Raw genomic sequence first — 18,024 nt, 5'->3', positions numbered from 1 at the left:
GGAAATGCTGGCCCCCGGCTCTGGATTGGTCAAGCAGTGGCTCTCATAGCGGTCCTATAGTCTGTCAGCTCTCACTTCTAATATCAGAGTGCGCGCGTCTTCGACTTTATCAAATCGCACAGCTGACGCCTGAACGCGCGAACGGAATCATTAACGAATATTGAACCATTAAGGACTCCGAACTTTATAATTATTTTCCCGAGGGGTTGCCTTTTCATCGTCGTTCATGGGATTTCCTGCTTGTTTTACTTTTCTTAAGCTATCCAGGGGTTGTCAACTCTGACGGTAAGTTGAAATCGACAAGTAAGTAATATGAAGTGTAGAGCCCAAGTGTAATTTATTTCGTTATATTTGAAGTAAATAGTATAAGTGTGTTTTTCATATTGAAGCAAATCAAGTATTGTTTTTAATTGTTTCAGTTCTGTTGTTTCAGCATCAATATAGTTTAGCCTCATAAACAAAGCATAGAAGAACGACACATTACAGCTGTGTAATTTAAAAATGGCCTTTATTTATCATATATACTACTCTATATTAAATGTAGGTTTTCAGCGCGAGCTAGCAGTGCCACACACTGTAGTGAAACTACCGTGTATGGCAAGCTAATTAAGCATTTATTCCTTAAAACGATCTACTATCTATTTCGTTATTGTTCATCCTTTTTTAGCTAGGATTTTTTTTCTAGAAAGTAGTATAGCATCTTTTAAAATTGCACCGCTAATAACTGTTTATTAAATGCTAGTAAGCTGTAGCGACTAATATATATTCACAGATGTTTATTCATTATAAACCACTACTTAATTTCTTCTAGTCACTAGTTACTTATATCTATTTAAGTTTTACTAATACTTTTAGACACTATTAGACTAGACATTTCTGTGTATTCCAATTGTTAGTGTTTACTGATATACACAGCAAAAAAAACGCTAACTCTTAACAAATGTGTCCACACTACACTCTTAAAAATAAAAGTGCTATAAAAGGTTCTCCACAGCTATGCCATAGAAGAACCATTTTGGTTCCACAAAGAACCATTCAGTCTAAGGTTATTTAAAGATCCGTCTCATTCTTACCTTTTTAGAATCTGAAGAATCTTCTTTCGACACAAAGAACCTTTTGTGAAACAGAAAGGTTCTTCACATGTTAAATGTTCTTTATGGAACCATTTAGACAAAAAAGGCTCTTCTATGGCATCGTGAAGCACCTTTATTTTTAAGAATGCTGTGTTAATATTACGCTTGGAAATGTGTTACCTTTGTTGATTCAGTGCCTATGTTATATTATTAAAAGTTAACTATACATTTTACAATTTTATTTTAGACTTTGTGTATTTCTTGTACACCACTGATATCAATTTGTATAGACGCTTAATACTGTACTCCAGTCTGATCAATAGATCATAGTATGCAATAAATAACCACTAGTAAAACCTGCAAAAGATATTAACTACTGGGATAGTTAATAGTTGAAATCTGAGCAGCTTAATGGAAAAAATTGCTAAATTGTTACCAGTAACAATAAAATAGTTGGTAGCGACTAACTGCAAAGTATTGCATGATTACTAGTGAAATTATAAGCGGTACTAGTCACTATTTGACTACTGTTTAAAGATTAGCATTTAGTTTAATTCATGTTAAACCTTTTCAAAGCTTGCCATAGCTGTGTGCGTCTATATAAATGATTTTTTCATCTGTTTGAAGTGTTTTTACAGCTATTTTTGTAGATACCTGTGTAGTTTGATGTACATTTCAGCCAAATTTGCCTGTTTAATTTGTATTATGTTTCTTTTTACTTTTTACTTCTCCTGATATGACTTAAGGGGTTTGCGATTCTGGTTGATGCTGAAACACTGGAAAGAAAATAGTGTAGCTTTTCATGTATTAAGGTTAGTGTTTTAATTTGAGCGTTTTTTCCTCAATTTTTATATATATATATATATATTGATTTAAATGTATTTTCTATATCTGTCTTGAGCCACGTTTTGCCTTCGTAACGGCAAATAAATCTTAAAATGTAAGAATCAAAACAGATTGTCAACTGAAAAATGAAGCATTTTATGATCATTTTTCATTTTATGAGCCTATCAATCAGCTGAGGTAAAAGGAGAGTAAACCAGCTATAAAACCATCATTCACGCGCAGCTGAAGTACATCTGTTTGTTCTGAGCCGGCCCTGCCATTTCATCTGCAGTGTTTGAATTGGTTTGCTATCAAACCATGATATTTTGGGATTGATTTAGTTAGGGATGTCAGCAGTATGAGGAATGAACCGGATTCTGAGCCAGATATAGTTAGTTTGTGACTGTGTCAAATGATGGATGATGAATGTAGACTATGATCTTTTCCATCATCCATCCACAAGAGTCCACTGTTGAGTCTGGGGTTGGCACAGGTTGCCGCAATCTGTCTACTAGCTTAAAAGGGGCTATATGCAACTTTTTCCCCCAAAATAAACGTAACAATAGCCTTTTTATTTGGCCATTTACGACTCAAACATCTCCTGATGAGCATACCGACACCTTGTCAGCTCACAGTGGGTGCACCTATAAGCCTGTATCCTATTTTTCCTATTTTCTGTCGGGTCGGATTTTTCGCGCGCTGTCTGCGGATGTGACGTCAAGCGCGTTCATGTTAAACGTTTCAGATCACTCTGCCACCACCGCTAGTCATATATATTGCAAACAAACTTAGTTTCTCAAACAATATATGTATTTGACTGTTCTTACCTCTGTAAACATAATGTTGACTTCTTTGCAGCGGATGACTTGTGAAGTTTGCACGTACGAGCGCGCGCTGCGAGAGCGAGCAGAAAGGAAGAGCAGTTCCGTTTTTTGGCCACAGGTGTCAGTCGCGAGTTTAAATTTCAAAAAATTGCATATAGCCCCTTTAAACACTGTCTTCTTGTAAACACAAAGCACTGAAACCAGAAGACCACTTTAGGAAACTGATCAAAGGGTTCATCCAGTGTTGTGGAGACCCGTTTCTCTGTTGTCTCATTGTCATCCCCTAAACTCTCACAGATCCATATCAATGGCTGTGAGGCTGGGCGTCAGGATATACTAGTTTATTATGTTTTCTCACCTCTCTGCTACAATCATTTTCACCTCCCCCACTTTCAGTTCTCATTTACGACAGTCACCTATTCACATTCATTTCATTTTTGTTCTTTTTTCCAGGTAGAATCTTGTTTTAAGAAATGAAGTTGTCAAGATGTCAGGAGACATTGTGTTGCAAATACTCTACTGCATGTTAAAGACACCATGTGGTTTTTAGCACATGTATATTAGCTTTAAGGGTCATCTGTATAATAATGTACTCCTAAAAGTTCACAAACAATAAAGATGGAAGCCTGCTTTCGCCACTGAACAAAAAAATACAAAAAAAGGTAATTGCGACTTTTTATCTCACAATTACTTTGACTTTTTCCTCAGAACTGCAAGTTTATATCTAGTAAATCTCCCTTTTTTTTAGAATTAAGAGATATAAACTGGCAATTCTGAGAACATATCAACCTTTTTTCCCCTCAAAATTGGATTTCATAACTCACAACTGCGAGTTAATATCTCACAATTCGGAGAAAGTCAGAATTGCAAACTACAAACTTGAATTTGTGAGAGAAAAAAAAAGTCAGAATTGCGAGTTATATTTATTTCTCGTAATTGTGATTTTTATATCACGCAATTCTGGGAAGAATGTCAGAATTGTAAGGTTTTGTCTCAAAATTCTGACTGTATTTCTTGTAATTATGATTTTATATCATGTAATTCTGAGAAAAGAACTGAGAAGTCAGAATTGTGAGTTTTTATCTTGCAATATTTCTTATTTTTTCTCAGAATTGCATGATATAAACTCAATTATAAGTTTTTATCTCGCAATTTGGACTGTTTCTCGTAATTGTGAGTTTTTATCACGTAATTCTGTGAAAAAAAATAAGAATTGCGAGATATACTCATTTTTGAGTAAAAAAGTCAGAAGCGCAAGATACAAACTCGCATTTGCGAGAAAAAGTCAATTGTTTCTACCTCGCTGACTATTTGTCATAGTTGTACATTTATATCACAATTTTAAGGGGAAAAAAGTTATAATTGTGAGTTTGTATCGCAATTTTTAGAAAAACGTCAGAATTGTGAGATTTTATCTTGCAGTTCTGACTTTATTTCTTATGATGGAGTTTATATCACGCAATTCTAAGAAAAAGTCTGAATTGTATGTTATCTCAAAATTCAAAAACCTTTATTTCTTGTTATTGTGATTTTATATTTTTATGAAAAAAGTCAGAATTCTGAGATATAAATTCAATCGTGGGTACAAAAGTCAGAAATTGTAAATTTCTACCTTGCAGTTCTGACTTTATTTCTCATAATTGTGGGTTATACAGTATCTCACTATTCTGAGAGAAAAAGTTGCATTAACTTTCCAGTGTCAAAAACAGGCGTCCATACAATAATGATAATAAATCAAATAATACAACTACTTTTTCTTCCTGAAATAAAATAATAATAATAAAAATAATAAACAAAACATAACCTCTTTTGTGCTCAGGAGATTTGTTTTTCCTAATTTTTTTAAATAGAATTCAGAATGAGAATTTAAGAATGAGAATACCCCCATACATCCTACCACCTGTAAATGTCTAACAATAGCAATATATAAATAATAACTAAAAATGCTATTAATAATAGGCCTAATAGTTACAGTTTCAAAGGTTTATATTCTTTTAATTATTAGCAAATATAAATTTGAAAATGGCAAAAGGAAAAAGTAGAAGAACAGCTGTTTTCTCATGTTTTCCAGAGGCGGGTATCCTAGTGAGCGTCTCTGCGGCATTGTGGGAACACTTCAGGGTAAATAACTTAAACTCTGTTAAGTGCTTCAGAATGACTTCCCATAAACATTAATACAAAAGTAAAGAGCCTCTGGCCATCACTTCTGGTGTGTCTGGTAGATGTGAAGTCTGAGATAAAGAATATCCACTTTAAGTTTCCTTTGTTTTCCTCATATATTTTTTTTTAAGTATTAGCTTGCCATTTGTGTTTACAAAAAAGGGCTTTACGTCTGGAAAAGCTCAATATTCTGCTGTTATGTCAGACATTGTTCTGCTTCTGTGCTCTCAGTATTGTTTACTTAAACCCCATATTGTTGTCAGTGTCAACAATAACTCTTAAAATAGTTGACTAATCTCTTTTTTCCTCAGATCAAATATCAACATTATTGTCATCAATCATATGATGAAATGCATCAATATTAGTGCTTGAACCACATCTCAAACTAAAAAAATAATTTTTAAACTTAACCAAGAAACATCCAGTATGTTTTATTCTGCTTCAAAATGGCAATGCGTTACTTGTGTTTTCTTTGTAATTGTGTAATGAATTTACACAATTTTCTACACCAATTTTTTTTTTTCAGTGTACAAATCAAAATTTTTTACTTTATCTGTTTTTATCCACTCCTTCTCTTCAGAGGTTTGTTTCTGAGTTGATGACGTCATTTCCTATCTTCTTTCTCCAGGGAATGCAGTGGGATACTAGATGTTATAGAAAGATGGGCCAGCAACACATGGAACGAGGACTGGACCATCAAATCTAACACCATGACGTGGGATCATAATGGATTTTAAATTTCTCATCAATTGTATTTATTTACTACCAAATCTCTTTGAAAAGTCTGAGGAGAAATATTTATAGGCACATTTTAGAGATCTCATTTTTAATTGGCGACTCAACAATCTGGAACATTTTTAATAAAGTGACACTTGATTATTGGTCTTCTGGTAAGGCTGATACCAGGCCTCTGTGAGGTGGCTGTTGCTTGCAGCCGCAGCTATGGTCATTGAGGCGAGGCATCATCCTTTCTCCCCAGCAACATCACCATGCTGAACAATGTTTTCGACGTGTTGTACATGATTCTGGAGCTGCTGATTGCCCTGCTCTCGATCCTGGGCAACGTGCTGGTCTGCTGGGCAGTGGGTCTCAACAGCAACCTCCAGAGCATCACCAACTTCTTTGTTGTTTCACTGGCTGTGGCCGACATCGCAGTGGGTGTGCTGGCTATTCCCTTCTCCATCGTGATCAGCACTGGCTTCTGTGCCAATTTTTACGGTTGTCTGTTTATCGCCTGCTTCGTCCTAGTGCTGACCCAGAGCTCCATATTTAGTCTTCTGGCCATCGCCATCGACCGCTACATTGCTATCAAGATCCCACTAAGGTGAGTGGTGTTGCTGTCAGAACGTTGTTGTCTTTGTACATTAATCAAATTACAGGGAGTGTGTTTTTCTAATTATTGATGGCATGTTTCAAATGTTTAACATCTGTTAAATAGTTTTGGCCTTAAAGAGAAATGGTTTTGACTACTTTTCTGCCTTCTTTACAGTCCCTGTCTCTGCCAAATCCCTTAACTAGCTTAACCAGCATTCTGCTTTCTGGTTGACCTGCATTTTTATAAACATCAAACCAGCTTGACCAGCATAATCCCATAGAAAGTGCATACTTAAAATGTAATCTTACTGGTTTAAATTTGTCTTCAGCAGGCCTAGCTGAAAAGTGACCAAAACCTAGCTAAAAGAAGTAAGGCTTGCTTAAGATGTTTTTTTTTTTTTGTTTTTTTAGCAAGCAAACCAGCCTGGACCACCCACGGTCTAGCTAACTCCAAGACAAAAGACCAGGCTAGTAGACTAGCTAAGACCAGCAAATAAACTTCTGGCTGGCTCAAGTTGTTGTTGTTTTTTCTAGCAAGACAAGGAAACCAGCCTGGATCAGTATATTGATTCATTCTGGTTTATGTGTTGAGGTCTTCAGATGGTCTATGGTTTAAGCTTGTCTTCAGCAGGCCTAGCTGAAAAATGACCAAAACCCCTCTAAAACATCACAAAAAAACAGTCTGGGAAATCAGCTAAAACCAGTAAATTAAGTTAGGCTGGCTTAAGATTTTTTTTTTCTTCAGCAAGGAAACCAAATTTGGATCAGTATATTAATTCATTCTGGTTTAAGTGTTCAGGTCTTTAGATGGTCTAACTAAAAAAATAACCAAAACCCCTCTAAAACCAGACAAAAGACCAGGCTGGGAAACCAGTGAAGACCAGTAAATTAAGTTAGTCTGGTTTAAGATTTTTTTTTTCCAGCAAGGAAACCAGTCTGGAACAGTATATCGATTAATTTGCATTTACGTGTTCGGGTCTTTAGATGGTCTAGCTGAAAATGACCTAAACCACTCTAAAACAACACAAAATTAAATTAGGCTGGCTTAAGATGTTTTTTTTAGCAAGGCAAGGAAAACAGCCTGGATCCTCATATTGATTAATTCTGGTTTATGTGTTCAGGTCTTCAGATGGTCTACTGGTTAAGCTTGTCTTAAGTAGGCCTAGCTGGAAAGTGACCAAAACCCTTCTAAAACCAGCCTCATTAGGCTGAAAGACTAGCTAAGACCAGTACATTAAGTTAGGCTGGCTTAAGATATTTTTTTAGCAAGGAAACCAGCCTGGACCAGTATATTGGTTTGTTCTTATGTGTTCAAATCTTCAGATGGTCTAGCTGAAAAATAACCAAAACCCCTCTAAAACCTGACAAAAGACCAGGCTGGGAAACCAGCGAAGACCAGTAAATTAAGTTAGTCTGGTTTAAGATTATTTTGTTCCAGCAAGGAAACCAGTCTGGAACAGTATATCGATTAATTTGCATTTAAGTGTTCAGGTCTTTAGATGGTCTAGTTGAAAATGACCTAAACCACTCTAAAACAACACAAAATTAAATTAGGCTGGCTTAAGATGTTTTTTTAGCAAGGAAACCAGCCTGGACCAGTATATTGATTTGTTCTTATGTGTTCAAATCTTCAGATGGTCTAGCTGAAAAATAACAAACTCCTCTAAAACCAGACAAAAAACCATACTGGGAAACCAGCGAAGACCAGTAAAATTAAGTTAGGCTGGCTTAAGTTTTTTTTTTTTTTGCAGGGAAACTTGCCTGAACCAGTATATTGATTCTTTCTGGTTTAAGTGTTCATGTCTTTACATGGTCTTGCTAACTCCTCTAAGACAAAAAAACAGACTGGGAGACTAGCTAAAGCCAGGAAATGAACTGAGGCTAGCTCAAGATGTTTTTTTATTTTTTAGCCAGGCAAGAAAACCAGCCTGGATCAGTTTAAGCTTGTCTTCAGTAGGCCTAGCTGAAAAGTGACCAAAACCCTTCTAAAACCAGCCTGACTAGGCTGGAAGACTAGCTAAGACCAGAATATTAAATTAGGCTGGCTTAAGATGTTTTTTTTAGCAAGAAAACCAGCCTGGACCAGTATGTTGATTTGTTCTGGTTTATGTGTTCAGGTCTTCAGATGGTCTAGCTAACCCCTCTAAGACAAAAAGTCCAGGCTGGGAGACTAGCTAACACTAGGAAATTAACTTAGGATGGCTCAAGATGTTTTTTTTTTTTCAGCAAGGCAAGGAAACCAGCCTGGATCCGCATATTGATTTATTCTGGTTTATGTGTTCAGGTCTTCAGATGGTTTACTGGTTTAAGCTTGTCTTCAGTAGGCCTAGCTGAAAAGTGACCAAACCCTTCTACAACCAGCCTTATTAAGGTGGAAGTTTAGCTAAGACCAGTACATTAAATTAGGCTGGCTTAAGATATTTTTTTTAGCAAGGAAAGCAGCCTGGACCAGTATATTGATTTGTTCGGGTTTATGTGTTCAGTTCTTTAGGTGGTCTAGTAGAAAAATAACCAAAACCAGACAAAAGACCAGGCTAGGAATCCTGCTATGACCAGTAAATTAAGTTAGTCTAGTTTTTAAAGATTTTTGTTCAGCATGGAAACCAGCCTTAATCAGTATATTGATTCATTCTGGTTTTAAGTGTTCAGGTCTTCAGATGGTCTAGCTGAAAAAAAAAATACTTTAAAACGGGACAAAATTCCAGGCTGGGAAACCAGTTAGGCTGCCTTAGGTTTGTTCCAGCAAGGAAACCAGCCCAGAGATTCGTGCTGGTATAAGATGGTTTTTCAGAAATTAACTACGCATGGCACTGTTCCAATTTGTTGGGACAAACCATGCCTTAAACAGGATTTTTTTATTTTTTCCCAGTGATAGGACACACTGTGTCTTTCCAACAAGATTCTTGGCTATTTTGGGGTGAATATGATTTAAGAACATGGCATGGTCTAAACCCTTGATTTTAAGTCCATCTTTGAGAATAACCTCACATAAATCTGATTTACTCTGGAATGTTTTTGCTAATAGTTTGCACAGATTTCCTCAGCAAGTATCCAGTTCTGTTTTTTTGTCAGTCATAAGTCTTTTATCAGATGCCAGTTTTTTCTCCATAAATTCTTTACACCTCATCATGAGCCTATTAGCACTGATCACAATGAGCAGCTAACATGCTAATGGAGATTGAGGTAATAGTATCTCTTGTGTTTTAGAACGGTCAGTTCTGCTGGTTTCAGTGAGATGTGTGATGGCCTGCGTGTGCTTCTACGTCCTGTCAGCAGGTTTTGGGTGGGGGACGGGGATGTTTTCTCTGTGTGGCTCACTGAACTTCCACATCTGGAGAATGAGACAAATAGAGGCCAAAGAACTCAGCTGTTCTCCCACACTGGCCCAAAAAGAGACTCTCAAAATAGATTTCTGTTCCAAACACTGACATTTCTGAGCACATTCTTTTTTCCTAATTGCTCCAATGGGAGAATTTGCTGGAAATACTGTGAATGGATGCTAGGCTCATTAGCACGGTGGTTGCGTCAGGGTTGTTCTAATGTTCACGTTGTTACAGAATTACCTTACTTACAAGATTTTATTTTGAGTTATTATAGTTATAATTTCTATGATAAAAATGTATTTGTGGAAGAAAGAAAGAAAGCCCACTAGTGTACCATCACAATGGTCAAGTAAATGGAACCCAGTTTTAGACTTAATTAAAAAATTGATTGACAGGCGTTCTGACCAATTATAACGCAGAATCCGCCATTTTTGTCCGACAAACAAACCAGACAGGAGAGTAGCGTAACAACGGTGGACTTGAAGTTGAAAAATGGTGTATTCACATCTTTTCGAGTTTGCGTGGTTGAAACAAGATACCTTCAGATGTTCATGCATGTTCATTTTTAAACCATAACTAACAAATAGGAAGATATAATTGGTAACGTGTTGCTTAAACTGAGGCACTACAGCAATCTGTCACGACACATTGAAGAGGCACAAAACTATATTTATTGTTAGATTATTCTTTTAAAAAATTACAAAATTTGAAAGCTGACGCTTTTTCATACCAAAAGTAACCTGCTCTGTCTTGTCTGTCGACGTGTTGTCAGTTTTCACAAACAGCGATGTGTTTTTCACTGTGTGGCGTGAAAGCACCATGGTTGGACATAGCAACAGTAACAAAGGGGGATGGGTCTTTGCGAAGGGTCAGTTGTGAGAGATAAAATCATAATAGAATGGAAGATTCAAAGCCAGAATTGTAAGAACTAAGAAAAAATTGCTATTGTGGGATATAAAGGCAGAAATGTATGGAAGCTCATATTCTGACTTTTTTCTCTCAAAATTGCCTGATACAAATTTGCAATTCTGGCTTTTGTTCTAAGAATTGTGAGATACGAACTCTCAATTTTGAGTTATAAAGTTAGAATTGTGAGATATTATTTTTGCAGTTGCAAGTTATAAAGTCTGAATTGTGAGACAAACTTGCAATTCTGAGAAATTAAGTGTGAATTGCAAGATATAAACTCAATTCATTTTTTTCCTCTCAATTGCATGATATAAACTCGCAATTTCGAGTTACAAAGAATTGCGAGACAAACTGGCAATTTTGAGAAGTAAATTATAGTCTAATTTCATATGCATACACAATTGTGAGTAATTAATTCAGAATTATGAGATATAAATTCGCAATTCTGAGGATAAAAAAACTGGACTTTCACAATTGTGAGAAAAAAAAGGCAGAATCACGATATAAACTCACATTTGCAAGGAAAAAAGTCAGAATTATCCCTTTAAAGACCCAAATATAGAAAAAAAACTGTGAAAAGATATTTCACCTTAAAATGTTGTAGTAGGAGGCCTCTAATGCAGGGATTTTTTTAGTAATTTTTTAGGGAATATTGCAACATTGGGCTCTTGGGTAGCAGAATTTCAGTGTTTTTACTCACTATCTGGACAAATGTAGAGGAGTATCTAAAGGTTCATTTGGAGGGTTTAATGCTTCTGTAACCTTATGTCAGTGGCCTATATGAATATGTACAATAATAATTACACAATGATACAAGCCATATTTTTATGAAAAATAGTTTATTATAAAATATATATGAACTAAATGAAAACTTTCATCACTTGACTTTAATCACTTGTATCAGAGTCCATCTCAAAGTCACTGTTCGCACTGTTTCCATTTTGGATGACATTAGTGATGTGATGGTCGTATTATTCTTTGAAGAATAATGTATTCTTCAACTTATTTAATAATTATTAAATACTCAAAATGGTAACATAAAAGACATTTAAAACTTGTGAATGATGTAAAACAGTGTTTCTACTAATATTTTTTTTTCACATGGAACAGGTGAGAGAAACAGTTCATCCATGTAATGTGCAAGGTGCACAGGCAAATTTTGCTACCTCGCAAAATTACAACACTGACATAAGCTCAAAATCTAAAAAGATTGAAGCATTAGACAATACCTTAATATCTACATGATCGAGACATACTACTGGTCACAGAAAAAAAAATATTTTTTAGGCATTTTACTTACTTGAGTTTTGATTTATCCAGTTGAGAAAAACAAGATGATGTGCTTCAAGGGAAGTTCACAGGTTGTGTCCACATAAATTAACCTATTTTTTATCTAGCGTTCAATTGCATTGCAAGGCTGAACCAGGTTTTTTTTTTTTTTTTTTGTCAAGCTAAACATGATGTTGTAATAATAATAATAATGTTGTGGGCCTAAGAGATAAAATCGTAATATTTTTTTTTTTTATTTCAGTGGCGGAAACAGGCTTCGATAGAAATGTGAAAACTAGTTGCAATTATGAGAAATATAATCACAATTGTAAGATAAACAGAGAGAGTCGCAATTACAATTTGGGCGAAATAAAGTCACAACATAGAAAGAGTTAGATTGTGAGGTATATAAAGTGAGATATAAAAGGACACAATTATGAGAACTAGTCACAATTACAAGAAATAAAATCACAGTTGTGAGTTATAAATTCAGAATTGTGAGATATAAAAAGCCACAATTATAAGAGTTAAAATAGAGCCAGAATTGTGAGAACTAGTCACAATTTATGAATATTTTTTTTCTATTGTGGGATATAAAGTCAGAAATGTATGGAAGCCTGTTTCTACCACTTAATAAAAAATATAAAAAAGGTAATTGCGACTTTTTATCTCACAATTCTGACTTTTTTTCTTAGAATTGCATGATACAACTTGCAATTCTGATTTTTGTTCTCTCAAACTCTCAATTGAGTTATAAAGTCGGCAGTTGCAAGTATAGTCTGAATTGTAAGACAAACTCGGAATTCTGACAAACTCACAATTCTGAGAAATTAAGTCGCATTTCTAAAAAACAAATTATATATAAGTTATATAAACTCGCAATTTTGAGTTATAAAGTCAGAATTGCGAGACAAACTCAATTTTGACAAGTTGTAATTCTGAGAAATAGTCTAATTTCTAATAAGTAATCAGAATTGCGAGATATATAAACTCAATTATTTGCAATAATTGCAACTAGTTCACACATTTCTATGGAAGCCTGTTTCCACCACTGAATAAAAAAAAGGTTTGTGCCTTTATCTCACAATTCTGACTTTTTTTTTTTTTTAATTGCATGGTACAAACTCACAATTGTGAGTTATAGAGTACAGTTTTGAGGGGGGAAAAGACTGAAATGATTTCAGAACTATGAATTTATATCTCACAATTCTGACTTAAATTCTGAGAAAAAAAGTCACAAACTTTTTTTTTATTCAGTGGTGGAAACAGGCTTCCATAGAAATGTGTGAACTAGTTGCAATTATGAGAAACAGAATCACAGTTGTAAGATTTGGGTAAAATAAAGTCACAACATAGAAATAGTTACATTGTGAGGTATATAAAGTTGTATAAAGTCATAATTGTGAGATATAATGGGCCGCAATTATGAGAACAATCACAATTGCAAAAAATAAAATCACACTTGTGAGAAATGCTCCCAATTATGAGATACAGTTTGACAGACGCAAAAGGATATTACTTAATGGAAACTCATAACTACATGATTCCAGCCTGATGTGAGCACAGTTTTAAAAAGATGTCTAGGTTTACAGCCATGCTGTCATTTGCTTACTTTTGTTAGTACTTTGGACCTTTTAGATGTGCAGTCTAGACAAACTGGAACAAACACTTACGGCTGGGGATTTAAAAAAAACATAATTTTCTCTCTCTCTCGCTCTCTTCCAGATACAACAGCCTAGTAACCGGCCAGCGTGCCAGAGGCATCATAGCGATCTGCTGGGTTCTGTCGGTCATCATCGGCCTAACGCCCATGCTAGGCTGGCACAAAACCCGCTCAGAAGAGGCCCTCAACAGCACCTGCCCGCCCGGCATGATGGAGTGCTTGTTCGAGGAGGTGGTGGTCATGGACTACATGGTCTACTTCAACTTCTTCGCCTGCGTGCTGGTGCCTTTGCTCCTCATGCTGGCCATCTACCTGCGGATCTTCATGGCCGCGCGCCACCAGCTCAAATGCATCGAGTCCAAGGCCGTTCCCTGCGAGCTCAAGTCTCGCTCCACCCTTCAGAAAGAAGTCCACGCCGCGAAATCTCTGGCGATCATCGTCGGCCTGTTTGCGGTTTGCTGGTTGCCGCTGCACATCATCAACTGTTTCACTCTGTTTTGTCCGCTGTGTGAACGGCCGCCGGCTTTGATCATGTATCTGGCTATAATTCTCTCGCATGCGAACTCAGTCGTGAACCCGTTCATTTACGCCTACCGCATACGAGAGTTCAGACACACCTTCCGGAAGATCGTACGCTATCACATCTTGGGTCGACGAGAGCCTCTGTCTTGCAACGGGAGCATGCGTACCTCAGCCCGGACGAGTGTGGCGGATTCGCTTCGGATTAAAGTGAACGGCCTGGTGCGAGACCTTTACACTGAGCAGAGCAGCACCACCAGCAGCTGTGAAAGTGCCGAACCTGGACACACGCATAGACCCGCTACTACGGAAAGCTCTGTATTAGACAGCCAGCCTATGGAACTCACTAATTCTCACAGACATCCAGGACCGAGGCATCCAGAGTCGCCGCTCACTGTGGATAATGAGGGCGTTGCGTGTAGGAAGCATGCCGTGTTTGATAATACGGATGGGAAGGATTCGTCCTCGCCGCTTCACGTTAAATCAGCTCTGTATCTACAAACAACCCACTGTGTTGAACTCACAGAGGTTTCCTGATAAATGATACACTCTGAATGATGGATTCTAATTATTTATTTGCTGCTGCGAAAAAATGATGGGCTCAAATATGAAATACGAAGTACATATTTTTGCTTCTTTGAGGACTTGATATTGATGTGGATCTGTGGCAGCTCAGAATTAAGTGTGTACAGTTTGATATTGTATTGACTGTAATGATAATGTAAACATATTAAAGAGCATCAAAAATGAATATCAGAGATTTTCTTTCAATCTTAAGACTGTAAAGATTGCGCATTCTAAAGTTGGAAGTTGAATGTCACAGGATGTTGAATGGGAATTTCTTTAGTACAAAATTAATGAATTGATCAATTACATCAAACACATTTTTGCCAGATAACGTTATAACATAAATATTGAAACATTGATTATACAGTATATTTATATACACTACCAGTCACAATTTTTTAAACAGTAGGATTTTTACAGAAGTTTCTTTGCTCACCAAGCCTGCGTTTATTTATTTCCGAAGTACAGCAAAAACAGTACGATTTTGAAATATTTTTACTATTGAAAATAACTGTTTTCTATTTGAATATATTTTAAAATGTAATTTATTTTTGTGATTTCAAAGCTGAATTTTTAGCATCATTACACCAGTCACTTCATCCTTCAGAAATCATTTTAATATTCTGATTTGTTTCTCAAAATACATTATTAATATCATGTTGAAAACGGCTGAAAAATTATTAACTTCTGTATAATGGTATAGTATATAATGTCACAAAAGCTTTTTATTTCAGATAAATGCTGGTCTTTGGATCTTTCTATTCCTCAAAGAATCCTGAAAAAATTTACTCATCTGTTTAAAATATTGATAATAATAATACATGTTTCTTGAACAGCAGGGGTCCGTTCTTCGTACGTAGTTTGATACATCCGAGATGAATTGACAAATCTAAGATGAGATCCTCGTGCTAATTACGGTGTGGCTAATTTGGTTCTTCGAGCACACCTGTTGTTGATGATTAGTATGGCTGGATTGAGTTGTATAGACGTTTCTCCGACTCTTAACTGAAAGAATGCTTTGCATTTCCGGTCTGCATTGTTTCTAGTCAAATTATGGTATATTCCGAGCTAATAAACTAATGTTAAACCTATTAAAATGTTTTTAAAAAGCACATGGCTCCATAGCGCCATCACTTGGCAATGTCGCAATGACCGTCATTTGTCAGTGCCTCACTTTAATGAGTGTGTAGATGACACGAAGCAGCGGACGTTAGCTACATTAAAAACAGATGTACGCTATTTGAATGGGTTCCTATGGAAACCGGGACAGAAAAGCATTCAATCTGACGTTAGACTTCGTAATGGCGGCGCTCATCGTTTACTCAGGAAAAAGGTCTATAGGATTATTGCGCGTCCGTGCGTTGGTTTAAAAGGCGATGTATCGATAGTAGAAACACTGATCACAACCCCTTCGATTGGTTGACGAAAAGGCAAAACAGCGAGCTCAATTTTTTTTTTCTCAAGCGGAGCAAGAGATTCAGCGCATTCAGCGCCTCCACTGCAACACAAACATGAGCCCAAATTTCTACATGCACATCCACAAAATGTGCAAATGTGCAATCTGAGAATCTGAAAATATTGAGAAAATCGCCTTTAAAGTTGTCCAAATAAAGTTTATATTACTAATCAAAAATTAAGTTTTGATATATTTATGGTAGGAAATTTACAAAATATCTTCATGGAACATGATCTTTATTTAATACCCTAATGATTTTTGTCATAAAAGAAAAATAAATCATTTTAACCCATACAGTGTATTTTTAGCTTTTGCTACAAATATACATGTGCTACTTATGACTGGTTTTGTGGTGCAGAGTCACAAATAGGATACAATTTTTGAGTCTAGTTATTTATTTATTTATTTTGTATTACAGACACACATCCTATTTTGAGAACTATTAGATTATATTTCTCTTATTTATATTTCGCCTTGCATAAAAGTAGCTCATTTGAAACACAACGAATGCCTGTTCACCTAAAATTGTTATTTTGACCTTATTGACTGCTACTTTTCATAAAAACTGTGTTTAGACATAAAGGGTTTCTAAAATTGCCAAAAATAAAATGAACTTAACATTGCACAAAGCTGACGATCAACATTTCCTGAAGGTTAAGCACCTCATTTCACCCACCATTTGTTTAGACTAAAATTACTTTTGCTGCCTTATTTTGTTCCCATTTGTGGAAAGTGTATTATCTAAATTAAACATCCCTCTTTTTTGCAACAAGAAGATATTGTAATGCTCTGGCAGTGTTCATAAAGCATGTGATTTCACGTCAACACATTGCTTGAGTTTTGTGCCAGGTTTTTCTGCCTTGTCATAGTGTACATCTGTATGAGATCAGGTACCGGGCCACAGGAACAGCAACATGGACACATTTTCCTCCACCACATAAATAAATCTCCATTACTCAGCAACTGTTGTCAAATAACCAGTTTGAGCACATGCAGATCCCTGATTATGTGAGGTCTAAAGAGATAATGTAGTTAACAGAGTTTGTGTTATAAATGAAGATACTGTAATATCTTATTACGGGCCAATAATTTCTTACACTAAAGTATTTTCATGAGGGAATACCAGCAGCAACCAGACTATATCTGAGCTAGAACAGAACTCTTTAGATATATCTTTCTTTCTTTCAGTTTATTTCGGTCAGTTTGTGCATTGTGGGAATTTTTATACAGGCACCTAAACGTCAGGGGGCGACAAGTCATTCTTTATAAGTGAGTGAATCAATCGTTTATTCACAAACACTGATTCATTCTGGAACGAAACGCCGCTAACGCACTGTTGTGGATGTGTTTGAAGCTATTTTTCGTCGATGTTTATGAAGAACAGACGACGAAACGAGCAATATTCTGTAAGTTACTCAAAATTACCTTAATGTTTTTTGAACGGTTGTATATTTTAAGCACTGTTGTTCATAATATTGCTTAAATATTTAATATACAACTATTAGTAAACAACTCGGCCAAGTGTGATATCTTAAATGCAGGCTACAAAATGATTTGCGAGTTTCCTTCCAAATAAAGAGTCTCCAGACATGTAGACTATTATGAAGTGTTCATCCCGGGAGAGTCCTACTCTTGGGCCGCTGTGCTCGATCACACGCTGAAGGGTTTTATGAATCCTAACATTCTATCTTTCCCAGCCTGTTCCCCAAGTCCCAAAAGATTTCAGGTTAAAGGGTGCACTAGAGCATCTCAAGAGATTTCCAGAGTATTTTAGGGTAGCATTATCTATCGTCTGAACCGAGCTGATACAACAGAGACAAATCTAGATACAGAGTGTACAGGAGCTTTTCTTCAAACACACTTGATTCAGATTGAATCGTTTGCAAGCAGACTACTCTTTTACAGTTTCGATTTGAACTGAATCACTGCATTACACGCTCAAAAACGGCTGTAAAACTCTTGAGGCAACGGATTTAACATATAGGGTTTTACGCAAAACATTTACAGTAATCCAGCTCGAGTTATTCAAAACAAGAGCTCATTGTGTGTTGACACAAAAGAATGTTAAATGAACCAGTGTTCCTCCTCTCAAAATGCAGTCTTCACACCCATCTTCCTAATG

At 36.1% G+C, this 18,024-nt stretch overlaps 1 protein-coding gene across 1 annotated transcript; it reads left to right on the top strand.

Annotated features, from left to right (window-relative positions):
* Positions 1 to 98: 98 nt before the first annotated feature.
* adora2aa (adenosine A2a receptor a) lies at positions 99 to 14,609 on the top strand. The gene is made up of 3 exons (XM_073819435.1): positions 99 to 285; positions 5,511 to 6,206; positions 13,423 to 14,609. The coding sequence occupies exons 2-3, from the start codon at positions 5,872 to 5,874 to the stop codon at positions 14,414 to 14,416; spliced, it is 1,329 nt and encodes a 442-aa protein (XP_073675536.1). The 5' UTR covers positions 99 to 285; positions 5,511 to 5,871; the 3' UTR covers positions 14,417 to 14,609.
* Positions 14,610 to 18,024: the final 3,415 nt, after the last annotated feature.

This window comes from Garra rufa, chromosome 15 (assembly GCF_049309525.1).
Source record: "Garra rufa chromosome 15, GarRuf1.0, whole genome shotgun sequence".
NCBI lineage: Eukaryota > Metazoa > Chordata > Actinopteri > Cypriniformes > Cyprinidae > Garra > Garra rufa.
The sequence above is the reverse complement of the archived record's forward strand: the minus strand, read 5'-3'. Positions and strand labels throughout refer to the sequence as shown.

Excerpts from the sequence above, each read along its gene's own strand:
- adora2aa (XM_073819435.1), top strand. The coding sequence starts at position 5,872 with ATGCTGAACAATGTTTTCGACGTGTTGTACATGATTCTGGAGCTGCTG. Across the intron at positions 6,207-13,422 it reads GCTATCAAGATCCCACTAAG|ATACAACAGCCTAGTAACCG; the intron begins GTGAGTGGTGTT and ends GCTCTCTTCCAG.